This window comes from Alosa alosa, chromosome 4, assembly GCF_017589495.1.
Source record: "Alosa alosa isolate M-15738 ecotype Scorff River chromosome 4, AALO_Geno_1.1, whole genome shotgun sequence".
Lineage (NCBI taxonomy): Eukaryota > Metazoa > Chordata > Actinopteri > Clupeiformes > Clupeidae > Alosa > Alosa alosa.
The window spans coordinates 8,071,854-8,099,536 of NC_063192.1; the positions used below are offsets into that span (position 1 = coordinate 8,071,854).

At 39.1% G+C, this 27,683-nt stretch overlaps 1 protein-coding gene across 4 annotated transcripts; it reads right to left on the minus strand.

Annotated features, from left to right (window-relative positions):
* Positions 1 to 4,347: 4,347 nt before the first annotated feature.
* LOC125293455 lies at positions 4,348 to 22,825 on the minus strand. Of its 4 annotated transcripts, none has more exons than XM_048241375.1 (25): positions 22,737 to 22,825; positions 16,450 to 16,572; positions 16,160 to 16,305; positions 15,644 to 15,830; positions 13,957 to 15,488; positions 13,648 to 13,780; positions 13,480 to 13,545; positions 13,264 to 13,358; positions 13,132 to 13,179; positions 12,630 to 12,779; positions 12,371 to 12,478; positions 12,051 to 12,201; positions 11,648 to 11,950; positions 11,375 to 11,419; positions 11,138 to 11,217; positions 10,832 to 10,944; positions 9,874 to 10,057; positions 9,573 to 9,657; positions 9,304 to 9,449; positions 6,574 to 6,664; positions 6,122 to 6,270; positions 5,924 to 6,009; positions 5,668 to 5,737; positions 5,378 to 5,496; positions 4,348 to 5,167 (listed from the first exon to the last, which is right to left on the minus strand). In XM_048241375.1, exons 2-25 carry the CDS (start codon positions 16,568 to 16,570, stop codon positions 4,990 to 4,992), a joined length of 4,386 nt encoding a protein of 1,461 aa, XP_048097332.1. In that variant the 5' UTR covers positions 16,571 to 16,572; positions 22,737 to 22,825; the 3' UTR covers positions 4,348 to 4,989. The 4 variants fall into 4 exon arrangements, with proteins under 4 accessions (XP_048097332.1, XP_048097329.1, XP_048097330.1 ...); XM_048241372.1 differs by having other exon boundaries at positions 16,450 to 16,576; positions 22,737 to 22,804; XM_048241373.1 differs by lacking the exon at positions 22,737 to 22,825 and adding an exon at positions 21,559 to 21,641.
* Positions 22,826 to 27,683: the final 4,858 nt, after the last annotated feature.

Sequence of the window (27,683 nt, forward strand, 5' to 3'; positions counted from 1 at the left end):
GGTTAACTTGTAATCATGACCATTCCATTAGTCCACAGAGATACAAAACATAACAAGGAACACAAATAAAACATCAGCAATACTCCTTTTTCAACTGATAGCGTACAGGCTGCAACTCGGCTATAGATAATAGTTTGTTTCTGTGTAATTACAGTGCATGAAAATGCACTGTACTGTTATTCCAAGGCTTTTTCTTCTTCTTCTTCTTCTTCTTCTTCTTCTTCTAACGCAGTTAATGCAGCTTAAACCGTTTAACGTAGAAACTTCATTCAAACTATGTTGCGTAGGTCTTACTTAGGACATGTGGGCTTTGTATTTTTCATCTTTGTAACTTTTATACTTTTTAAACTATTAATTAAAAACTAACCAAAATTTCCCCATTGACTTAACATTATGATTATGACATCACAATGTCGGCCCGTTAAGCAATTAGAATCCTATGGCAGGTGTTCGGGCCACCTGGATCAACTGCCAGTCTCAGGCTTTAAGCATACAAACTGGCCCTATTAAGACTACACATCCTGTTCAACTGCTTCCTCTGCCAAAAACTGTTTCAAAATAAAAGTCCTCACCACAATATTTCACTGTTAAACAATTTGACCCTTTAAACTACTGAACTTTTTAACTGTTCAGCCATTGTAACTGTTACTTTTCATCAACTATGACTCCTACCCACTGTAGCTAGTTAGCATGGTTAGCATAGTTAGCATGCTACCATGCTAGTTAGCATTTTTAGCAAAACTGCTAAAAATTATTAGCTAAGTTAGCTAAGTAATGTGGTTAGCATAGTTAGCATGCTAGCGTGTTAGCATGCTAGTTAGCATTTTTAGCAAAACTGCTAAAAATGATTAGCTAAGTTAGCTAAGTAACATGGTTAACATAGTTAGCATGCTAGCATGTTAGTTTGCATAGTTAGCAAAACTGTTAAAAATTAGCTAAGTAACATAGTTAGCATGCTAGCATAGTTAACATGCTAATTAGCATTTTTAGCAAAAAAACTTGGTTAACATTATTATCTTTGATAACATAGTAGCATAACTGCTAGCAAACATTAGGGCCATTCCAACTGTTAGTTATCGTCAATTATCTACCTAAATAATTTAACTATTTAAATTATCCACCTATTTAACCGTTCAATCATTCCAACTATATTAAACCTTATCTACCAAGCAAATCATTTAACTATATAAACTATCCACCTATTTAACTGTTCAGTCATTCCAACTATATTAAACCTCATCTACCTAGTTCAGTCATTCAGTCATTCCAACTATATTAAACCTCATCTACCTAGTTCAGTCATTCCAACTATATTAAACCTCATCTACCTAGCAAATAATTTAACCTTTTACACTATCCACCTATTTAACCGTTCAGTCATTCCAACTATATTAAACCTCATCTACCTAGTTCAGTCATTCCAACTATATTAAACCTCATCTACCTAGCAAATAATTTAACCATTTAAACTATCCACCTATTTAACTGTCCAGTCATTCAAACTATATTAAACTTTGTCTACCTAGCAAATAATTTAACCTTTTAAACTATCCACCTATTTAACTGTTCAGTCATTCCAACTATATTAAACCTCATCTACCTAGTTCAGTCATTCCAACTATATTAAACCTCATCTACCTAGTTCAGTCATTTGAACTATATTAAACCTCATCATGTTGGTTGCCAATTAGCACATCATCTGTTTTAACAATATATTTCACACCATATGTTTTGCATTTTCATGCACTGGTAATTCCCTGGAATTCCGTTTTCTAGTTGTAATTTACTGTGCACACTGCACTGTTATAGGATGTTTCTTATTATTATTCCGCTGATCACTTTTTCTTAATTTGAATTTAAAGTGTTTGTAAAGTTGATACTTTTTGAGATATTAACAACAAGATTATAATAGACTTTGCATTGCCGACTACATCATAAAAAAGCCAATTAAACTGAGTTGCACCTGTTCTAACTGTCAACTGCTTCTTGACTCCCTTTCTCTCTGTGTCTCTTCATTCAACAATAATTGCAAAGCACCTTTATGGCGTCAGTTAGCTGCCTTAATTTTGTGAGCGCATAAAGAATGAAATCGATCGCAGATTCAGGAATAGAGCGACAAAAACTGAGGGGTGAAAAATAATCTTGTGGTGAATAAAACTGTTATCACAACTGTAGCAATTATGATTGAGGGCACAGAAATGACGTTCGCATTGGGCCGCTCACCGGCTCTGTCTTCTGCTTGCTTTCGCTTTCAAACTTTCTATGCTCTCAGTGTAATTTCTCCAACCGGAAACACGTCATGGATTAAGGCTCCATCAGACGATCACCCTGTGTGTCAATTGAACTGAGAATCGAAACTTCTAATGTGACTGTAATTGATAATTTATTTAATAATGTATAATTCAACTTAACATCAATAGCACTAGCCTGTTCTTGTTAAGCAAATCATCTGGTGCACTTGATGGGTGTTGATCGTCTGAGCTGGTGATGGGTGTCTATTGATGGGTGTTGATCGTCTGAGCTGGTGAGAGGCCCGATGCAAACGTCATTTCTGTGCTCTCAATCATAATTGTTACAGTTGTGATAAGTTTTATTAACCACAAGATATTTGTCACCCCTCAGTTTCTGTATTTACACTCTCGATTCCTGAATCTGCGCTTGTTTTCATTCTGTATGCGCTTGCATAATTAAGGCAGTTCACTGACGCTATACTAAACCATCTACCTATAAACATCCTTTAAGCAATCTGTCTATCATTATCCATTAAACCATGTAAACCTAGCAACCGCCATAGTAACCAAAAAGATTACCCTAGCAACCAGCATAGCAACCACTTTATTTGACATAGCAACCACCATATGTACCTTAGCAACACCCTAGCAACCATCTCAATTACTCTAGCAACAACCTAGCAACCACTTCTATATTGTCAACCAACATGTTTACTCAGCAACCAGCATAGCAACTGCTTTATTTGGTATAGGGCAAGTCCAAGCAAAACTGTCACGTCCATTACTGCCATATTTGTATGATACAAATTGTAATGTGAAAAGTTTTTCATTTAAGTTCTACAACCAAGAAGAGTGAATGCTCAAATTTCAAGTAATCATTTACATCTAGGGATGTAACGATTACCGGTATAATGGTAAACCGCGATAAAAATGTTGACGATAACAATTACCGTTTTCATTTCAAATATCATGATTACCACGGTGTGGAAACCGTGTGTTTAATCCTTCCCAGCTTCATCTAAGCCTGCTTTTGACATACAGTAGGCCTGGTACAATGAAACAAAACTGGTACCCTACTGATGGATTTAATTGTGGCACAAAGCCAATTAAACATGACCAAGGTAAAAGTGAATGGGACAACACACATGCCACGGTAACATTATGCTATGCCAGGTTTGTTTGTGCAGTCAGGATGTAGGCCTATGAATGTGAATGAAAATATGCCCTTCTCCAGTAGCAATAGGCCACCTTAAAATGCACCAGAATAAAAGAATCACATCTACTTAGTAACAATTCTTTACCCTCCCTCAGCACCCCCTCTATGAGCACCCCCAGATGAAAATGAGTTCCAGCGTCCCTGGTTAAATGTTGCACTTTTGATAAGGTTTTGCCTATATTTTGTAATAGTAAATGCTGTCACTTTTTGAAACTATTTCAGCTTGTGTAGGCCTATTAGCACTTTCTGAACATACTTATACAATATTGCAATAATACCGAAAACTGTGATAATTTTGGTCACTATAACCGTGAGGTTAAATTTTCATATCGTTACATCCCTATTCACATCATACCATGGCATTGTGTTGGCGCTATGGACATGATAGTTCTACTTCAAACTATCAACATCAATTAAACTGCCTATCTACCAACATCCATTAAACTATACATCAACATCCATGTCTAATTAAATTACTACTTAGCAACCTCCATGAGTACCCTAGATACACACCTTTCATAACAGTGTGAACTACACTAAATGTAACTCGTTTCTCTCTTCTTACCTCCATATCTTTGCTTGCATCATCAATGTTAATTATAAATTATATTTGACACATTTTTTCCCATCTTTAGTTTAATTCTGTTTTTTTTTTTTTATTCAAACTGATACAGACCCATGAGATTGTGCTGTATGTTATACAGTAGGCCTAGTTGTTATTCATGCTTGTACACAGGAGTCCTACCTTGATTCCTGTTTAATTTAGGCCATCTGCATGCATAACCTACTGTTCTGCATAAGGGTCCCATCATGATAATAGTCTAGACTTACCTGCCAAATGGTATAGGCTTTATATAGGATTGGGACATTATAGAACCTCAAATAAAATATCACACAGAGTAATTAGCCTACATTTATTTGACAGTATTGCATTTGTGATTTTCGCCTTTAACAAAAACATTTACCCAAAGCCAGTTTTTCCCCATCAATATGGAAGCTCCCTGGGAATAATTGTGATTATGTTTGATCAAGGGTCCTGCAGAAACACCTACTCGTGGTCATCATGAGTAAGTTTTTGAGTAGTTCTTTAAAAATAAAATACAAATCTCACAGCAAACATAAAAAATAAAATCAGATGACTCCATCTGTATGAGGTCAATGTGCTTCACATTTCATAAATTAGCACACAGACAGTGAGCATTTTACAAGATCATACTGTACAGGAGTTTCAGGAATAGATTTAGAAAATGACATGTAAAAAAAATTGTGTAGGTTAAGGTATACATTATTGTCCCCAAAGGGAAGTTTGTGTACATCCAACACACTAATGGTTGATTTCCTTCAACACAGGATTACCAATTCTGTGCATACTGGTACTCAATTCTATCTAGCAAAAAGCATAAAAAAAATATTAAAATCATTAAAATGTGAAATCAAAAACACGGCCAGAGGTTTAAAACCTAAATACAATCAGTTCCCGTTAGCAGCAACTGTAGAAAATTTATCAAGATACAAATACATTTCTTTGATGATCCTGATTGATCATACTACTGTATTAGCGGTGGTGGCTGTGGTCATGTCATAACAAGCAAAATAGTCCTTGAGAGGGGCAAATAAGTGCCTGATGACTGGGACACTCCAGGACTTGCCCAGGACCTTCTGCCGCTGCTGACGTCCCATGTTCTTCACATCTGTGTAGTGTTTGGGAAACCCAAAGATCCTAGAAATGCAAATAGTGGCAAACAAACATCTTATGAGTATGAATCTAATGAAAATTCATGACATAAATCAAACATGTCTCAAAGGAAGTGATTTGTTCATCCACAATTTAAATATTGTTGAATTTTTGTATGGGGCTTAAAATGCCATACAATCTGTCCCAGATGTAAGTTTGCAATCTAAATTATGCAATGTGTGAGATGCAAATAACCTTTCCAACTCCGTGATCCACAAATTGTCATCTTTTCCATTCATAGTGACGGGATACAGGTCTCTTGGCCCTTGCTTCAGAGAGTTAGATCTTGTGGTAATGGTCCTCACTTTGGTAAACTGTTTGAAAATGATGTTCATCATCACATTCAATCCTTACCAAACCATTTCATGAGAATTAAAGGGATTCAATCAGTTATTTTAGCACATGGTGATGTAGAAGAACTTTCTTTAACCTTCAATAGATTCAAAATAATTTCCTAGTAAAGATATAGTTCTCAAGAGCCTGACCTTTGCTGTGCGGCCAATCTCCAAGCATTCTTGTAGGGTCAACTTGTCATTCTGCGTGGCAATGATGGGCCTACAGACCACAGAAGACAGAGCTTTGATTTTCAGGAAGATACCACCACATGCACCTTAGTTTTCCTGACCACAAAATACAGCCATGACCCAGTGAAGGACTCCATTCAGTAGAAAGGACAAAACTAGCCAGTCATGTCCACTCTTCCACCATCTCAAGCACACTGGAATAATATGATGCACAGACCTGTTCATTCCAGGAAGATTTCCCCAGAAGCAGCGAGCTCTATGTGCAGGACTGACTCTCACAGCATCAATCAGCACTGGATTACACTGCAGAGCACAAACACAAGGACTACTTCAGGATGACGACAGGTGAACGATAAAATTAAGACATGCTTATATCAAGGCACTTATCTAACCAACCAAACACAAAGAGCCTTACCTCCAGATAGCGACAGATGTCAGTCTTATCTCGGTGAGCCATGAACGACACATTCTCAAACAGCCAAAAGAACGGTTTCGGATCATCCTCTTTGGGCCTCAAGAAATTGAGCACTCGGTAGAACTCAAAGAAGAGTCTCCCCGTTCCCTCTGCAGCAGATTATACCATTAGGACAGGCTTCAGATCACAACCACTGATATTCCCATGGTCATCATGGGAGGAATGCACAATATGACTTTCAAATGTGTGCAATACTGCCCTCAAGTGATTCGTAAATGTCACCACACCACGTCTTCAGTTTACACATGGCAAACAATTAATCCCGATTCAATGAAAATGATTTAACACTTCAAAGACTATTTTCACTACTCTAAATACATGTGAATAATTACATAATTTCCTAACAAGCAAACAAATGTATGAGGGGAAAAACGCATGGGAGCTCTGCTTACCATATAATCCTTTCCGTGCAGGGTTTACAATGGACAAGTCATTGCATGGGCTTCCCCCGATGAGGAGATCAAACGGCCCCCACTTCTCAATCTAAGAGAGACAATTTTGCTTTGTGAGATACAATTCAACTCCTACCAATGACTCAAACAAGTAATGCACCGAAATAAGACTACATGCACGAAAGACTCATTTATTTCAAGTTGAGTGTTAACTGTTGTAACAGCATCTTCTGTTATATTCTGCTCCTTACATCTTCACTCCGACACTGAATATCTTGTTTGCCCACTTCTAACAATTTTAGCACACGCAGAAATCCTTCTTTATCGCAAAGTACGGATTTCCTACACCCGACCGGGTTCGCGTCGACACAAATTACATAAACAATAGCGGCAGGTTCAAACACACCTGGCTCCACCGGAAACAAATGAGTGCAGAGAGCCTTTCCTGCACATAGCCTATTCTGGGCCAATACCGATGCCAGTACAGTTATATTTTACTTGTGTTTATTTTTTTTTCAGTTTCTGTTGATTATATCCTTTAATCAGTTACTCTATCTGAACTTCTAGAGACAGTGTCACATATGACAGTATCTTCCAGTCCTCTTGATGTAGTACCAACAAAGTTCCTATTAGAAGTATTTGAATCTGTTGGGTCCTGTTTGCTTTCTATTTTTAATAGTTCACTTTTAAATGGCATTGTCCCTGATTACTTTAAAACTGCAAGTGTGAGCCCATTGCTAAAGAAATCAGGGCTTGATCCATCTCTACCTCAAAACTACAGACCTATTTCCAAGTTACCATTTGTATCAAAGATTCTTGAAAGATTAGTGTCCAAGCAGTTTGTCTCTGCACTGGAAAATAATAAATCTTTTTGAAAAGCTACAATCTGGTTTCCGAAAGTATCATAGCACTGAGACAGCACTGCTGAAAGTTACAAATGACCTTTTAAGAACAGCTGGTGATGGCATGTGTTCTGTCCTTGTACTTCTTGATCTTAGCGCAGCCTTTGACACTATTGATCACAGCATACTGCTGCATAGACTGGAACATTGGGTGGGAATTTCTGGTACAGCCTTACAATGGTTTTCATCTTACTTGTCAAATAGGACGTTTTGTGTTTCTGCAAACAGTTACACATCTTCATTTTCTCCTGTCAAGTATGGGGTACCTCAAGGGTCAGTTTTAGGACCAATCTTATTTTGTTTATACATGCTTCCTCTTGGGCACATTATCCAGAAACACTGTCTCCTTCCACTTCTATGCTGATGATACACAGCTGTACCTGCCCATTAGTTCCTCTGATCCTAGTATGCTGAATTCCTTAAATTAATGTCTTTGTGACATAAAAAACTGGATGTCAAACAATTTCCTCCAGTTGAATTCTGACAAAACAGAAGTCCTCATCATTGGATCCCAGCTCATAGTGAAACAAATGATGCCATCCTTAGGTCCCTTTCCATTTTTAGACTGTGTAAAACCTGTTGCAAAGAATCTTGGTGTCTGGTTTGACAGTAATTTAAGCTTTGAACGTCAAATCACAAAGCTCATACAGTCTTGTTTCTATCACCTCAGAAATATTTCCAAGATTTGTTCCATCTTAACTTTTAAAGACACCGAGACCATTATACATGCATTTATTTCTTCACGCCTGGATTACGGCAATAGTCTTTTTTCTTGTCTGAACCAAAAATCTATAAAGAGACTTCAAACTGTTCAGAATTCAGCTGCCCGGCTTCTTACTAAGACAAAGTACTGTAATCACATTACTCCTGTTTTAGCCTCACTGCACTGGCTCCCAGTAAGCTTTAGAATTGATTTTAAGATTCTTCTGATTACTTTTAAAGCTCTACATGGCCTGTCTCCCAACTACATATCTGATCTCCTAGTACCTTATACACCTGTGCTGCACTTTAAGATCATCTGGTAGTGGTTTCCCTAACTATTCCTAAGGTCAGTCTCAAAACTAAAGGGGAGAGAGCATTTAGTGTCAGGGCACCTAGGCTCTGGAATGACCTGCCTGATGAAATCAGGTCAGCCAAGTCAGTATGCTCTTTTAAATCCCTCCTTAAAACTCATCTTTACAAGCAAGCCTTCCTTAGTTTTGTTTAAGTAATATACTTAATTTTGTGTTAAGTTTATTAAGTTTTATTTCAGTAAGTTTATTTTCCTTTTTCAAATTTATGTTATGTTCTAATTGAATTAGTATATATTATTTGATTGTTATATTATTATGTCTTATTTGCATTTTCATTTATGTTGATATTGTACAGCACTTTGTAACTTTGTTTTGAAAAGTGCTATATAAATAAAGATAATTATTATTATTATTATTATTATTATTATTATTATTATTATTATTATTATTATTATAATAATAATAATAATGGCAGGGGAAAATGGTTTTGTGATTAATATTTTTATGTCTCTCAGCCCTATCTCTGAACGCACAACACTACTTTTAGCTACTGCAGAATTGATGCGACATATCAGAAATATATAAGCTACCATCATCAGTAAATGTGATATTTGCCAATGGGCCAGTCAGCCATACCAGTCAACAAGGCCGATATATATTGGCCAATATATATCGGTGCATCCATAAAAAGTCCTAGGTGAATTCCTTTTACACATGTAATCAATGACAGAACTGACAGCTCCTATACCAACTGCAAATGTATACTTTATTTAAACATAAATTAGAGGAAGGAAAAACACAATGTCTAGACATACCTGTTCCTTTGTGATGGACCGAACATCCTCCTTGTGCACAATTTTGGCATTATGGTTCACCATGGATATAGAAATGGACTCATCATCAATCTCTGAGGCCACGTATGTGTCCACTTTAAATCCCAACTCTTTCAGAACCAGATATCCTGTAAGGCAAAAACAACAAAAAGACCCATTTGAATTTACTTACTTTACATTTTAATTTGCAAACTCAACACATTTCTTGCCTATTGATTAGTATTCAATATTTCAGCTCACAAGGCACCAACCTGTGGCTATGCCATCAAACAGAGAGAGAACTCTGATGGGCCTTCGCTGGCTGGCTTGGACGGACGGGTAAACCCGGTGAGGTTCCTGAAAGGTAAAAAATAAATAAAAGTAATAATAAATAGATCAATAATTTTAAAAACAGATCTAAAAACAGATTTTAGAGTCTGTGTGTATTTTTATTTTTTCATTTATGAGTGGATGTTCACAGTGGACTGTGTACAGTGTACAACACAATCTCTTGAATGGTTATTAGCAGTGGCCTCATAACGGCTACCCCAACCAACACACACACACACTTACGAATGCTAAGCCGCTGTCATTGGCAAAAAACTCCTGGACACGGATGCTCCAGTCCTCCCGAGGTTTGAGGGCGCCTCCTGCACTGCTGGGCTCGCACAGGTAACAGATCCAGGGGTCGACCTCCTTCAGCCGGTCAAAGGTGCCCACACCCACCAGGATATTCAGGCAGTCCACACAGTATGACCTACGGAGAGGAGCGAGGACTGTGTTGACATCACAGCCATGTGACGGTGGAAGAGGGTGTATTCTACAGTAAACTTACATTTCCAAAAGATGGTAGAAGACAGAGGAAAGGAAAGTAGAGACAGCGGTTTGGAATTGAGATTTGATATTTCTCAGCAGGTTTCGCTATGCTGGTTCCTTTTCAAGAGAAAGCAACATAATCAAAACGTCATTGGCAGCCAACGGCACATTACCCTACAGTCACATTAGCTACAAAAGACAGCCAAAACTCCACCAACTTGCCGCTGAGTGGGCGGTAAACAAGGCTGTGTTTCGCAGGTGATTGATTGCTACATGCTAAGTGGCTGGCAGATAGATTGTGAATGACCTCAGATGTATTTTTTTTGGTTACCTGTAACCAGAGTTTTTAGATTTAATAGTGATTATTTCTCAATAACTTTTACAAAGTAGAAGCACACAGGCCCTGAATTTACTTGTTACTACAGAAAAACTGCCGTCTATGAGTAAGCTCCGCTATCTTTGATTATTTTTTCGAATGAACGGAAGTAGTCTTCATTCCGATTGGCAGTTGCCTTGCCTCATCACTCAGCATTTGCATAAAATAGAGTCTAGAATCAAAAGTCTATGCTTTCTAAAAGTCTATAAGTGGTTGTTATGCCGCGGGCACTTGTTGCTTGCTCTGTGAAACGGCCACTCCCATTGAAAGTTAATGGCAGCCTGTCGCCTTCTCTTGTAGCTAGTGTGACTGTAGGGTAACAGAGAGGTCCTGACATACCGGCAGCAGTTATGATTCCCACACAGAACCACCTCCATCCCAGCGCAGCACACTGTGCAGTACGACTGGTAGCCATCCTCGTCATAGCGGTAAAGTGTCTCAGTAAAATTATCCTGGGGGAAAAAAACACTGCATATTAATTTTCACATTATTAACCCAATAGAAATAACATACAGTAAATCCCAAAACATACAGTACGCATTCCGCACGAGCAACGTACGTTTTAGTCGTTCAGTCAACAGTTCACTTTGAGTCTGAAGTGACAGGTCAGACAAAGACAAAGAAATGAGGCCTGGAGGAACTCACCTTGCACTTTAAACATAGACTTCCTTCAAATAATGGATGAAAGATGCTGATCTGAGCCGTTCCACAGGACAAGCAGAAATCTTCAGGTAAAGAGTGAGAAAATTAAAGAAGAATGAGAATTTCCACTAACACCAATTCTGATAGAAAAAAACAGGACGCAAGGAGCATAATGTTCATTTTCACAATAAATGACACACACATACACACCCACGCGTTAAACACATTTGTATACATTACCTTCAATATTCTTTCCCTTGACCAAAACCTCATTTACCATTTGATCTGGGGGGAAAAAAGATGACACATTTTAAAATATGTGATGCCTAATTCAGGGGAGAGCCACTTGAAAATCACACTTAACATGTGTGGAATGTAGCAGAAAATGGACATGTAAACAAAATGCAACAATGTTGTTTTTTGCACAAATAACTTTGTAATAGATATCAAGGAATAATATGAAACAAATCAGAAGTGTAGGGCATGACTCCTTTAGAGTTAGTAGCAACTTACCTCTGTTGAAGTCTGGTTCTGGCTCTGGCTCACTTTCTAAAGATCGTTTCTGAGCCTTGTCTTTCTTGAGGCCATTTTTGTATTTTCTAGGACGACCCAGAACACTGGTGTGAGGAGACTTTGTTCCATTTCCATCAGTTGGTTTTGGTTTAATGGCTATGGTGCCATTCTCCAGGTTTAAAGAGTTAATTTTTTTCAAACACACAGATACTTGTTTCAAGCTGGCCAGAGTAGACTCATCCAGTTTGTTTTTCACAGAAGTTGTTAAGTGATTTGGAAAGCCATTCCGATTCAGTATTTTTTCTGCAATTTTGTAAAAATAAAAATTGAATTACAAATATATAAATAAATGCTGTAGATGTTTATTTGAAACACCAATGTGATCCCGTTTTCTGTTGTTCACCTGTGGGGCAGTCTGTCTGGGGCAAAGGTTTGAGGCCATCAGGTCCAGACGGCATGAAGCCATTGAAAGCCCAATCCAACATTTGTCGCAGAAGCTCGTCTTTATTATCAGTCTTCAATGTGAATATCTTCCCACACCGCTCTGCTGCTGTCTGCAAAGACAAGGACAGAAATGGTTATACTGGGGCATTATAAAAACATAACATTGTTATTAAACCTGGGTCAGCAGTAAGTACAATTACTACAGTATTTTCACTACAAAATGATAGCATAACATAACCATTAACATAGTCGATGTGAGCGAGCAAATATGCATGTCACCTGCAGGGACTGGAGGATAGCAGCTTTATATGGGGCAAGAGTAGCAAGAGATTTGTGGCAAAAGCTCTCAGCGAAAGCTGAGAAAGGGTGAAGTCCACCAACATGAATCTATAATGAATAGATATAATAGAATAATTCACAAATTAACAGCATGTAAGTATATCAATAAGGTACTGTTTTGAACATTGTATTTAATAATATTTTTGTAATGGCAAACAAAATGATAGCATAACACAACAACAACCGGTGTTCTGCTCACCCTAGAAAGCAACCCATCCCCAAACCACTTCACTTTCCGGATGCCAGGCTTTGTGTTCTTGGTTCGCCATGGCAACACCACCCCAGGCCATCTGGAGTAGCCAGTCACATTGCCCCAAACCAGATTGCCAGCTTCAAAGCCCCTCCCATCCTGCATTGGAGAACAGGGTAGTTAGCAGAGGTTTTTATCCAAAGCGACTTGGACTTGCAACAGCGGGATCAGGAATATAACCCAGGTATGAGTGGTTATGGATTGGGTTGAAATGGCACCTTGAGACCAAGATACAAAAAAACTTTGGTCATCCTAGGCCCTACGAGATATTCACAGAAAACTGTGTCCGCCCTACTCTCCTTTTGGGGGGTCCGGTGGGTGGGCGACGGATCAAAACGAAAATTAATAGTTCCGTGGCATCGCTTGACTAGTGCGGCAGTCATAGTAAATAGTGAGTAAGATGAAAGTCAGACTCATCAATAATCGCAAGACAGACACCACAATTTCTTACCTGGTATGGGTAACCTTGTTTTTGCCTATCAGGAGATGATGTCAAGCTCTGTGAAAAAAAAAAATCATTAAGATAGTAAGTTTGTGTAAAGAGACAAAAACAGATGAAAACACAATTATCTAAAATCCTTACCGCATTATGTGATACATCTGTCCAAATGACCTCATCAACATCCTCCTCCTCCAGATCATCAATTATTATGGACTCCGATATACTTGGTTTTGTTTCTAAAGAAAAATGGTAGAAGGTTATAGACAAAAGAATATCTACTAAATGCTAGATTTTTGCCTTACTGCATTGCATAATACTAGCATGTGTTGGATGTCTTGTGCCAAACAGTGCACTTACCTTTAACTAACACAACATCTTCTTTAGGCTCCTCCTCAGTATCCATCTCACTCAGTTCTACCACATCTAGAAATATTTAATTGTCAATGTCAATGAAACAATAACTCGTTCAGGAAGTGTAAAACGAATAACAGCATATATCAACGGTATCAGGTTTTTCAAACTGACCTGACAATGAGGATGTCGATTCTCTTTGTGGCCTCTGTGGGGTAGTGACCTCTGCGCTGCCACCTGAGGTATTGTCAACGTCAGTGTCCGGTTTCTTCGGATCTTCTTCAATCTTTTCCGCTGTTTGAAATACCTGCAATACATATTGTTTACGTCAGATTTCCTGATAGCTCAAAATTGCAGTGCACCTTTGTAGTTCACATATACACACACACACACAACGCACGCACTTGCGCGCACACACACACACAACACACACACACACACACGTGTAATGTGTTCCAAGCTCAGAAAATACCTGACACACACCTGAGAAAAGATCCTGTCCTCTTTTAGTATTCTAGGGAAAGACATAAAGCTGAGGATGAGTTTACGAAACATGGACGACTTTCCCATGATCCTCAGCGCCCCTTTCCAATGCTGATCCACATTGAGCTGGCTGTCCACGTCCTCACAGAGCTGATACTCAAGGAAGTCATCTGTGAGCTGGGCCACCTCCTCTGGGTTCTGACACAGGCCCATCTGGGTGGCAATGTCCGTCACCGTTCGGCTCGTCACCTCAAGCCTCCCCTCTGGTTTCAAGATGGCAGCCATGTTCACAAGGGCCACAGTGGAGAGAGGCAGGCTCTTGACAATGCTGGACGTGACTGCTGCATAGAAAGAGACCGTGCTCTTGTGGAAATCTTCCAACAATGCAGTGAGCTCTGCCTTGTGCAAAGACAAGAAATCTTCAACTTCGTGGCCCACTTTCACCTTGCCTATGGGAAGGTGTTCTGCCGCATCATTTAGTAGTGAGTCATCGTAATTCCTGAGGTAGCGAGCGATGGCTGTCAACTGGAGGAAACTAGAGGTATAGCCCTGGATCAGACCAGATGAAACATTGAGGATCTGGCCAAAATTTGAACCCTTTTCCAGTATCTCTTGATATGTAGCCAGTGGTTCCAGGGCAAAGCTTAGGAACATGATTATCAGCCTCAGCCTATGGTCTAAGAGGAAGGAATGGATCTGACCTGCTCCCTCCTCCTCAACCACCTGAGAACCAAAGTATTTGGTCAGCGTAGACCAACGACTGGAAATCTTACCAAGAATCCTGATGAATAGCAAGCACTGCGCAGTTAAGGGGCGACTGGTGTCTAGCTTTGCCAAGTCACTGAAGAGCTGCTTTAGAGTATCTCTTGTGACAGACGAAGAGTTGTGCACAGACATCTTCCTGATAAGTTCTAAGACCTGATCATAATGTCCTGTTGCTGTGAGACCCTCATAACACGCTTGGGCTGTTAAACTCACAAGGCCACACAACGACACCACTGAAGGCTGCATGGCTTTTAGACCCAATGTGAACACACTGCTCTGGTCACGGTCCACCAAATTGGAGTAAAACACGGTGAGGTTTTCCACGGGAATATCAAACTTTTTCAACGTCTCTGTCAGACTTGTCAACCCAGTTGTCTCTGTATCTTCCATGGGCTGGATAACATCCAGCATACGCAAACAATAGTTTCCAGCTGTTTGGTCAAAGAACCCGATCAAAATCACATTTCCTGTTTCCTTCTCTCCCAGTTCCACACCCACATACAGGTACAAACAGTATGGCGTTTGGGCACATATGGCTGTAATATCTTTTGGGTATCCATGCCCAAGAGCAGCCCTGGCACCTTTGAAGGACATTGGTGAGTTGGAGCCAGCTGATGGTTCAGGCATATGTTTGCGAATGAATCTTAATGTGGCTATACTGCAAGAAAAGGAATCCATCGAGTCGGCCTCTGCCATGTCCGTGTTTAGGAGATGAGTCTGTGCAGATTCACAATCCCCAGAGTTATCGGATTTGCCCTCTTCTTCGACTGTGACATGGGGAAAAGATTGAACAATGCCAGTGTGAAACTCATGTATCAATGACAATCAATAAACTATTTTGACAATTAAATAAACTATTTTCCTGAAAAGGGAAGTTTTTATTTTTTTTAAAGCCAGGATATGATAAACAGAAGAGCCTTACAGAAGTTCAGCTGTGTGAATGCTTTTGTTCGCTGAGCAGGTAATGGCACCAATCTCTCTGCATCACAGGTTTTCAAAGAACTGCATTTCTGTCCTTCACAGTTACGGTTGAATAAATCTTTGAACCAAAGCAGAAGACTCAAGGCCTCTTCAGATTTTCCTTGAATCAAAGTCTCCACAGGGATTGTCTGCAGTATAGAGTACAAGTACATGACATGAAAATTAAACAAATACTACGTAGAACAGAGAAAGCTTGATTTACATACTATTGCTGAGGCAAGGTAGACCGACTTGTAGAGCAACAATTTCCATAACACAGCCTTGCTGACTAGCAGTGAAACCCAAGTCAATGAAGACAACAAAAATAGGGGCTACAGTTGAGTCAACAGTATAGTAAGCATTAAAAGGCCATTTCATAACTATGTCAATGTTACGGCCAAATAAACCGACTTGGTCTGCAAACCTCTGTTCCCCTTTCCTCCTCTAATATATTTCCTGTCGCTCCGTAATCACTTACTTTAGTGATTCCTTTCTTCCTAAAGGCAACTTGAAGAAGACTGTAGTTGTGGAGGATGTCCAGTTCCTGCTGTGCCTGAAAGTTGACCCGATCCATATTTACAGAACCAGGGAACAATAGGTCCATCAGCTGGCAAAATGCAGCACCTAAAAGTCCAAAATCACACAGTAATGATTAGAAACTACAGAAAAAAGGATTTATGGACAGCCATACTGTGTGCTTTCCCTTCATCGCATTCAAACAGTCAAAAGACAGTAGACGGTTTGAACCAGTGGTCAACATGAGTTTACCTGAGCATGTCTGTTCCACCTTGGTGAACCCTGCTTGCAGTGACTGATTGAGCCAGCACAGCAATTCATTCTCACTCTGCTGCTCAGCTGGCGTCAGTTCCATTTCCACAACCAGCTTCATGTCTACCTTAACAAGGATATGGAGACGAGTATAATTTGCTTATACATACAAGAAATTAAAGGTTGTACACATTAAAGGTTGTATCAGTGATGGCGGGCTAACGTCACTTCTGTTGACGTTCAAACAAAACAGAGAGCTAGCTCGCTACTCCCCTGTGCAATTGAAACTCTCTTGAACGCGCATGGTTGGAACACTTTATTTTGCCTTTGAGTGGTTGGCAACACCTGCAGTGGGCTATACTACGAATCTCTATTAGTGTGCTGTGACACGAAAGTGGCTCTCTTTCAGCATCGCTGCATCACCATGGTGTCTTATGCGGTCAACCAAACCTGGTCGGGAGCAGGCTATGTGCTAACCTAGCATTCATGGGCTTCGGAAAAACCTTTTTCCCAGTGAAAACATCATCATTCCACGTCATTCACGTCACGTAATGTGTGAGTCAGAGGTCGAAAACTGGGGCTAGATTTTGCTAACAGAGTTGCCCAGTTAGGGGCTCGTCATCACTTTTGTCGTCACATTGTAGTTCGTTTGTATTCCGTGTGGCCTTTCATGTCCAACAGTTTTAATGTGAACTTGGGAATTTGCCGTTTTTGTCACTTGAAAGCTGCATATCTTTCTTTCACAAGCATCTTACACTATATTTTAAGCAAATACAGTTGTTTATTTAGGATTAGTGAATGTTTTAACCTTTGTTGTGGCATCCGTGTTTGTCACACATTCCGACGGCAAAGCACATTAACACTTGCTGTGGGAAAAACAAAGTAAACTGATAAACTGAGAGAAAACTTATATTTAAATGTTTTTATTGCATTTGTCTTATGTTTTAAGCCTGAGATATGGAAAAATCTCCAAATGGCGGCCATTTTGGACACCATCTTTAATATCTCAGAGAGCACAAGGGGGATTCACGGGGACTTTTAGTATGTCATTCCTAAAGGTAGTCTGAACATATCCTGAAATTAGCTTGTTACTAATTTGTTCCGGGTGTAGCCCTATTACTACTGGACTATACGGCCGTTTCCCTACTGTGCGACAGAAAGACGCATAATTGCGTCAAAAGTTTGCTTCCCTACAACCGGACATGCTAACTATTCTTACGGGAACCCAACGTTACGTCCGAGGTAGTTGAGCCCGTTTTGCCTTCTATTGTTCATGTAGATAATACAGAAGCTACAATGTCGGCACTTGATATATGTTATATGAAGTTATAGGATTTCAAAAAAACCCAAATGAACGGGCGTTCTATGGGGTTAGAGAGTTGATAACCACAGCTCCATGGGTGGTTCAACTTCCAGGAATTCCTGCCCCCTTCGTAGTATACCCAGACTTTCTAATGAGGAGACACAGCAATCAAAAAATCCTCCATAGAAATGCATGGGGCTAGTTTGTAACGCGTTGTCTATATCCCACCCCTTCCTCGGCAAAACGTCGACATGTGAATACATTGAGCCAATCATGTGGTGTGATGTGAATACATTGAACCAATCATATGGTGTGTTGTGAAGACATCATGCCAATCATGTGTTGTGAACTCGCCGCTGGAGCAAGATTGGTGCCGTGAAGCCTTGCGCACGCCCATTTCTGCCGAATAGGATGCCCGATGAGTACCCAAAAAGCGTTGCAATATGGCCGCCGAGTGGACTTGCCTAAAACATTTTTTTTACTGTCACTTACAGCAAACATCACCTAACCAACCCGCTAGCTGTCTGTGTCCTGAATACACTGTACCAGAGAATGTCTAATAAGGGGAGAACTGCCACTCTCGGAAAACTTCCGGTTTCTGAACTGGTTGCAGTTCCTTCTGTGGTTCCACATGAGGGCGCTCGTCCACGAGTGCAGAATGCATGGGGGTCTATGGAGCTGTACCCCTCAAAATCCACTTTTCTCGGGAAATAATTTTTCAAGTAATTTGAGTATTGTATTCGAAAGGGGAGGCAAAGAAAATACACTTGGTTAAGTATTATATATTTTTAAAGTCACTTAATTGTTCTAAAAAGCCTTTCAAACGTGTCAATGACGTCACTCATTAGCACAATGCTAGCGTGTTATGGGCAACAACAACCCAACCTGTAAGAAAGTTCATTCAACTTTTGACCTATAACCCATGTTAAAGTTATAAAAACTCAAGACACAAATTTTGCCATCTAGCTCCATTGACTCCCATTCATTCTGCACTCATGGCGATCGCCCCCAGTGGAAATCTGGTGGAACTGCAACCAAAATTCGGTACAATGGGACTTAATACGAAGTGGCCAGGCTCTCCGTAGACGGGCTCTGACTGTACACTGCCTGCCCAGGCTCCAAAAACGGTAACAAAAACAACCTGGGCAAACCTAGCCCATAAAAAACATAATAAACTGTTCCAGCAAATCACAGACGAGATGCGCGCAACAGAAGTTACCCAGCATCGCTTAGAGCACCTTTAAGGTTCTGGCCAGGAATAATATATGGTCCAACTCGAGGGGCAGCACCAACTAACCTGACCCTCGCCAGATGAATTTCGCTCCACCTAGCTCCACTCATCCATCTGGAACCGATCCATTGAAGTGTTGCTTCAGAAGGCTGGGCCTAATCAAAAAATGCTTGCATATGATTGAATAAGCCACTTGTCCGTCATCTTTTGACGTGCTACTTCAACCACTCACATCGAAGCCAACCCGTGATGCTGATAACAGTGGAGAAGCGACCGTGAGACTAAGTCACATCTATGAAACTCCCACTCTGCGTCCTGATTGGCTGAACCATAAAGTTGGTTGCAGAAATCACTCTCAATGGAAGATGTGGGTGGATGACAAATAAGCCTGAAAAAAGGAATTTAAAAAAACTTCAAATATCATCCCTAAAAAGTGTTTATATGTGTTGCTGTATCTCTAAACTTGACTAATATACATTTAAAAAAAAAAAAAAAAAGTGAAATATATATTTATATGTCAATTTGTCATGTTAGTGCCTAAAATTGTCATATGGTGTGACGTGAAAATAATTTGAAATAAAATGAAAATTAGATACTTTTTTCTACTTTAATTTATGTCACTGTACATTTTAATCACGTTTGCTTTGATATGCAACATTTCCTTGTGAATATTTAGAAGAAAAACCTAAAATTTAACAAGTTATTTTGTCAAGGTGGAGAATGCTCCGAAGTGTAACCAGATATTTTAGCTTAATTCTAATATTTCTTGTAAGAACTCACTCAAAATTCTTGAGGTTCTTGCAGATACCATTTCCTTTGTGTGCTACTGATGTTTTAATGATTTTTCAATTATAAAGTCTTTTTTGTGACATTATTTAATGTCACACCAAATGACATGGTGTCACGCCATATGATGAACTGCACCACTCCACCATGTGTCAGAGCAAAGCAGGGTTTTTAATGACAATAAAATCATTAACAATGAATTTTGAAGTCACTGTATGAATGGTGTATGCGTGTAACAGCAAAATAGATGAAAGTTTAGTATTTATTTTTTAAACTTACATGGCATGGTAACATAAAAGAAAAAAGTATGAGAAATATGTGTTGTACAGATACATTTTTTTCCCAATTATCACAGATTTAACAAAAAACATATAATATCTGAATTTAAAACATGTTTTTACAAGAACTTTTATGTAAAAATGCAATTTGGTCATAGGGAATGTCATATAGTGTGACTTGAAAAAAGCTGTCACACCATATGATGCAGCGTCACACTATATGACATTTTGACAGTTAAGCTAATTTTCTAGACAGTTAAATACAGCTAACTATTATTTAGCATGCAACTGACCACATAGCAGCAGTGCTTTTTAAGAATTCATGAAGAATATTTGTGGGAAAATAGCTACTTTTTAGGCAAATGATGTCACACCATAAGACACTAAAATTTGGCCACGATTGATGATGTCCAATTCAAAGCTTTTTATATAAAAATCCAAAAAGTAGAACTCACATCTTGACCATGCCAATTACTCCTGACATTCTATTGTTACTTCCTGATTAAGCAGGGTCCTCTTCCCAATAATAATGTCCAAATGAATGCCCGGTCAAAATATACAATATAGTGTCACGCCATATGACAACCATTTTATGGACAAAATATATTTGATTATAACTTAGTTGGACAGCATGCATAAACATCAAAACTTTCTGTGGTTGTAGAAAAACATCCAATTATTTTATATGCATGGTAAAACTTTAAAGTAATTATACTTTTTATGGATATACACTCTTTTTAGGAAGTTCGCACACATGGTGGACAGTCACACCATATGACATTTTTTATGTTTGGATTATTATTTTAAGTCAAAAGTGAAATACAAATCCAATAAATTTAATATGACAGAACTTGAACCTACCAGACCTACAACATTTCCATATCAATTCTTAACAATTGCCATTTTTTATAAGTGTGTGACACATGGACAGTCTGAATTCTGCTATTTGTCATCTACCCATGTCCCAGATGGATGTGAGTGAAGCTAGGCGGAACGAAATTCATCTGGCTAGGGTCAGGTTAGCACCAAGCGTGCATTTGAAAATCTCACTGCACGCAATTGGATAATACGACCAACGTTTACTGACTGATTCCGGGCTTCGACACATTTGGATAACACTACTGTCATCTGTTTAGCTCGCCTCTGGGCTCCCTGCGACACAAGTGGCAAAAGTAACGTGCATCATTACTCATTTGCCAGATGTGTCTCGCAGAGACCATTCAAATTGTGCTCTTGCGAGAACTATGGAGTTTCCAGGGTACCTGCAATCGCTGATACAACCTTTAACAGGCAAGATGTATGATAGAATCGAAACACTGTATTTAGAGCAAAAGCAGTAGTCTGACAACTGGAAAAAGTGAAAGGAGGATTGTAGTCTGTAGACATTTGTGCATTAACAAACACGAAAGTAAACAAACACAGCATGGAAGGGACATCCACATTATGTAAAAGGGACGTTTAAAACGTTGAAGCAAACTACTGGTTCGAAGTGGTTAGTGTTTAAAACTTACGTTTAATTCAGCATAGGCTAAACATCCGACTTGTTGTGCCACGCATGCTCTTTCTTCCTGTAAGACTCAGTCAGTGTAGCCTATTTTACCGCGCAAAAATAGAGAACCCGCTCCTCCCACTAAAACTCAGCCCCGATCTGCGCACAGCAACCAGAGATCATCTGAAAAGAGACAATCCATCCCCAGTTGAAAACAGTGGTGTAGTCTACTCTACGTGATACACAGGACTACACAGTATACCATTTAAAAAGTATCACCATCTCAGTACACCCACTTAAAATAGGCAAGGATACGTATTACACTAACATTTGGGGTTGATCACAGTATACCCATTACAGCTAACTAGACTACCACTGCTTGAAGACAACCGGCGTTTACACCGAAGATTTGAAATTTTCCTTTTTATATGGTCCCTCCCTAGTCGAACGCGCACAGAGAATTCTGGGAAATTATCTTCTCTCTTGGAGCACAAAGAGGACACCCTAAAAAGCCGGTCACGTCGAGCAAACTTAAATCCATCTTAATAGGCCTATATTTAATCAAACGTCTTCCTCCTACTAGGCCTACATAATTTCTTAGATGTACGCTATTTACGCTTGATTTTGACATGTAAAGCCATAGACTTCATTTGTAGCCATGCGCCAAAACTGAATCAGTATAAAAATTAAAATACCCATTTAACAGCCTAAATCGGGCTGATTTATAAATTGCCCAAATACTCAAGAAGCCGGAGCAATTTTTGAATAGTAAACAGACACGTGCCAGTGCCCCACTTGACTGTTGTGGCCTCCTAAACATGGCCCTTCTTGAGATATAATTTTGCGATACTGAAATAATGTTGCACTGCTGTGTTACAATGTTGCTAAAATGTCGACGTTCGATGTAATTCCGTAACCTATGGGTCCGTGAATGAGAAAGCAAAGGCAAATAACAGATTTAAATAGCTAAATATGTTGTCATTAGTCCCTTGGCTATCTATTTTGATTTTGTTTTGTTTTTAATACAGGTTAACACGTGTTTCCGTAAGAGTTTGGGCTGTAGGCTGCCGATGTAGGCTAACCATCTTCCGCGTGCATGGCCGTATGCGTATGTCAGAGCTGCGTATGTCTAGGCTAACGTTAGTCTACAAAATAACCTTCGACGACAAAAAATGGCAGTCAAGAAAAACCGTGACTTACCACCATCCGAGCTTCAAGATGTGACTGTTGTTCAGCCTAGCTGTATTTTTTTCCCCAGCGTCCTCCCCCTGACCCTTTGGGGCACCCTCTCCTGTGATTGGTCTAGTAAAGAACAATTGATCGTTAAGACTTCGTAGCTTTTCATAGCTCACGCCCAGTGTTCAAGGCGAATTCCGGCGATTTTGCACATATCGCTGTTTCTTGGAGTCACTCGAGTAGGCTACTGGTAGGCCCTACGAAAAAGAGACAGAAAATCGGTTCTACCTAGCTGAAGTGGCTGCAGCCAGAGTTGACAGCTAGTGCCACACTCTGGGGGCATGTTAGTATATTTAGTTAATAAACATAGTAGGCTAGGCTATAAAACGTCCTGCCAAAGTTGTTTTGCTCAGTAGATGAACGTTGAAACCATAAGTTAGTTGCGTAATGAATTCTCTTTAAAGTAGCCTAGATCGCAACATTAGCATTCCGCAAATCCTGGATGAACAACGATTTTATGTTAGTGATATCAATTTTATATTGATACCACTAACCTAATAGGATATTTGAGTTAGCGACGCTATCTACAATTGGCAAATGTAGCCTCTTGATATACCATGAATCAAAGGTTACAGGACGACCTCTCATTAAAAGTATTCTAAGCTAAAACATTTTTTTTTCACATAGGCTACAGCAAATATCTCCTCGCGATATAGCTGCCTGTCCACTGTAAAAACTCTGTAGACATCCCAGGCTCCAAAAACAGCAATAGGACTACAACCGCCTGGGCTGTCTACAGGAGACATGCAGCTATCAGATTGCGAGATGTTTACTGTATGTGACTGTTTTAGCTTAGAAACCGCGTAGCCCAACATCGCTTGTAGCACCTTAAAATAGAAGAAAGTTCGAGTTTATGATAGCCTGCGTAAACGTCTTTCTAGCAATGTAATGGTTTACACTAATTTCTTCCCAATCTAAACACTCTCAGTGCAAAACCACTGTAATGGACAGCCTCAGTGCATTAACCTCGACTAGCCTACTGCATTAAATAATTTAAAACCGGTTTAAGTGTAACGAATTAATTCAACACGAACGTATCATTCGCCCGGCCTAATCGTCAAATAATCAGTTGGCTTTCTGGTAGACTACGCAGTTTGTGTACGGGTAGGCTAAATTGTAGCTCGGCCCTGTAGACCTAAAAAAAATTTCACCAAACCTTATAGAATGCAAAAGGTTTGCAAAATGGCCTTCTCCAAAAATTTCGCTAGGCTACATGCAAAAATCGAGTTGCATAGTCGTCACCAGCATGCTCGTTTATTGACTGTCTTCAACATCACACATTAGGCCTAACCCTAGCTTTTGTTAGGTAGCAGGCTACACACATTAAGTTGATAAGATTAGGCTATCACAAGTGAAAAGTGAAACAATTATTTTGATAGGTAAAGCAAACATGTGCATTTCAAATATATGAAATATTTTTGAATGCATTGCAACTCTGATACTTCACAAAACTTCAATTTCTGTATACCCTTAGCTATTGCAGAATGAAGACCAATATTTTACAGATATGAAGTTAAAATGACACAAACTCTCCACTTTGAGACCTGCACCTCACTTTTTGAAAGTTTAGTAAGCTATTTGTCTCAACAGAGAAACAGGGGTAGGTAACACTGTAGCAAAGAGAAAGAGCAGTCAGGCCTCAAACATGGGCCTAAAGGCTAGCACACCTGCAGCTTGACCAGAACACCAAAGAGCCAGGGCCATTGGTATGGTAGTCAGAGCACATAGTGATGGCATTCCATAAAACTTCAAGAAGTACACTCTAGTGCCTCACTAATCACTCCTCTCTGGGGACCGCTGTGTGAAACCCCCTATAGCACTAACATCTCTATATATTTTAAATTGTTATGGCCATAGGTAAGTGTTATGGTAAAATGTTGCCATAGGGCAACATGCAGTCTTTTATAATTTCATGACACCTTCCTTGATGTGTTATGAGAAGTTATTAAAAAATATACTTATCAATAAATGTTGCTCATATTTTATTCATGATGATTTACTAGAAGAAAACTGAAAAATGGATTTTTCGCAAAAAGAAAAATATGGCGTCGCCTTGCATTGGATAGCATTGGGGTTTCCACCCCTGATGAAGAGTTATCCAATCAAATAAGTATAAGTATATAAATGTAGAGACTACATTTCCCTCACAGGATCAAAAGAATATTTTTGGTCTGCATTTATCCCAATCCGTGAATTAGTGAAACACACTCAGCACACAGTGAACACACAGTTAAGTGAAGCACACACTAATCCTGACGCAGTGAGCTGCCTGCTACAGTGGCGCTCGGGGAGCAGTGAGGGGTTAGGTGCCTTGCTCAAGGGCACTTCAGCTGCTCCTTCTTCTGGTCGGGGTTGCAAGTCCGAAGCGCTAACCATTAGGCCACAGCTGCCCCACATGGATGCCATAAAAGGATCCATTCTGTTCAAACAAGCCAAATTAGGTTATTGCCTGGAAGCAACACCATACCACTGCCCAATAATGTTCTTGACATTTTAGCATCTCTTCATAAATAAAAAATATTTTTTCTTCTGGGACTTTTAAGCCAATCAGAAGGCTCAGTTCCTAAGATATTCACTCTAATGTTCGGTTGTGCCCTTGAAGAGTGCCAAATTTAAACATGGGCACTTGATAGAATCCCAGTGATACATGGAGAAATTAAATAAGTTAAATCGATAAGCATAAGAAAGATTAGACAGAGTGTGTAAAATGCACAGGGTGAAGATCACTGACAAAAAGGCTAAATAAGGAAAAAAGGTTCATCGTATACAAAAACGATGCTATATTCATGTTTCATCAGGTCCCTTGCTACAGGTGTATAAAATCAAGCATCATGCAGTCTACATTCATAAACTAGTTGCTTGATTGTATACACCTATGGTAAGGGACCTGCTCTTTCTCTTTGCTACAGTGTAACCTACCATGAACACTATACTAACCAGAATTGCATTACTAATATGCCTATTTGAACCAATATTTTGTGAGAGGAAGAATATGACGGCCTGCTGGTCTGGTCTGCTTCTATGTCTGTCTTGCAGTCACAAATTAAAGTGAAGAATATTTATGACTAATTTATGACTAGTGTAACCTACTCTATGTAGGTTATAGGTCTATATTCATGTTTATCTGATTACCTTTTCCGGGTTTTTCTTGCAGGATAAGTAAGCCTAAATGCTAAAGTGTGTCAGCATTAACAGCATTATTAACAGCAATAGTTAGGTCAATATGTGACTCCTTTCAACAGTATAATGGTAGTCGGATTGAACCAGTGGCTGGAGTATAGAATAAAGCAAGGACAACGTTGCAAATCCAACGATGGTAAGAGGAAAGTGTTTGACTTATATATTTCCAGACTGGCCAAAGTAAATATGACTGCAGGACTGTGAGTAAGTTTTTAAGCATATTCTTTACTCCTAAATGATTAATCGGTTATTTTAGCATCGTTCCAACTGGCTGGCTCAAAAACAAGACGTTGGACCCTTTGAATTTGTAGACTATTAAACAGATTTATGTTCAAATCGGTCACTCTTGCAGGCCAAACCAATCAGTATTCTTGCAGTGAGAAGATTAATCATTGGGACCATAACAGAAGCTCTGGAGTCATAACATGGAGTACCACTTCCATGTAACATAAAAAATCTTATTCATTGTTTTAATGCTAAACTCGGCATCACAATGAGCCAAAAGCTACCATAAAGTTCATGTGCTAGGCTACCTTTAGGCAAATGTCTGGTCATTTCCTACTTATGTTTGCATTATTTATTGGTATGATAACCTTAGAAGTGGAGTAGCTTAACAGTGGTTATCAACCATTCTCAATTTTTACCATACAAATCATACACAAAGAGGTCATTCTCCAAAGTTGCAAATGTCATTACTGTAAGTGTGTCAGATGATTTTGCAGTTGCAGAAGTGCCCTTTTTATAGTCTATGGGAGAGCCTGGCAGATAGAGAACCATTAATTTACTGGTGTTGGAGTTTAGAAGGGGCAATATAGAGAAAGATGGACGGATATGATATGTTGTCCATTAAAATATGTGAATAGAATGAAGATCCCATGGATAGAATAGTGTTGCAGAGATTGAGAGAACATTTATGAAAGACAAAATAAAGTGCTTGCAAAGCAAAACAAAAAATGAAATATACAAATACATTTTCAAATACATATTCAAAAGATATGTAATGTACGCTCAGACAGTGCTTTACATACAATTGAAGTGAGTTAACATAAATGTTGAGGACTGATTGACTGAGTTGATTTATTGAAAGCCTCAGATTACAAAAATTAGTTAGAATTAAAAAGTTTATCATAGACACAGGTCTGAGCAACTCTAAATCAGAGAACTGAAATGGAGAACTAATATTGAAGAGAGGCTCCTGTTGCATGCACAAATATAATGACTTGATAATAAACCACAAAAGTAATTCAAAGCTGCATGTTATAAACATAATAATGTGATAATTTCCCACAAACATTTCATTGTTGCCTACCACAAATGCAATACTGTAACCCATTTCCCACAAATCCATACACTATCTATTTTCAATTCAAGATGAAATGTAGGAAATTCTGTGGTTGGTTTTTCTTTGTATTATTTTAGCCATGAAATATGGTTTGTTTACCATCCTTGATGACCTTTTAGCCTGTCCCTTACTTGGTGGCCTGAAAAACAAAAGGACTTTCTAAAAGTGTGTTTCAGTGGACAGGGCTCTCTACATACTGTACATCCCTTTATCAAGAATCAGTTATATAATTACTGTCTTCTCTTGTCACTTATGTCTTCCAAGATAAAGATGTTGATCATTCGTTCTGGATCGTTGCAATGCTTGTGGTCCATTGTTGTATTAGCTTGTAATGCATGACCTTACAGCTGGATGTCAAAATACAATAAGATTCATAAACGAGCAAGGTG

What these genes read in the sequence shown, in the direction of transcription:
- LOC125293455 (XM_048241372.1), bottom strand. An exon ending in ATTCACACAGCTGAACTTCT is followed by an intron (nt 15,489 to 15,643) that starts GTAAGGCTCTTC and finishes CCCATGTCACAG; the next exon opens with TCGAAGAAGAGGGCAAATCC. An exon ending in GGGATGGGTTGCTTTCTAGG is followed by an intron (nt 12,479 to 12,629) that starts GTGAGCAGAACA and finishes TATTCATTATAG; the next exon opens with ATTCATGTTGGTGGACTTCA.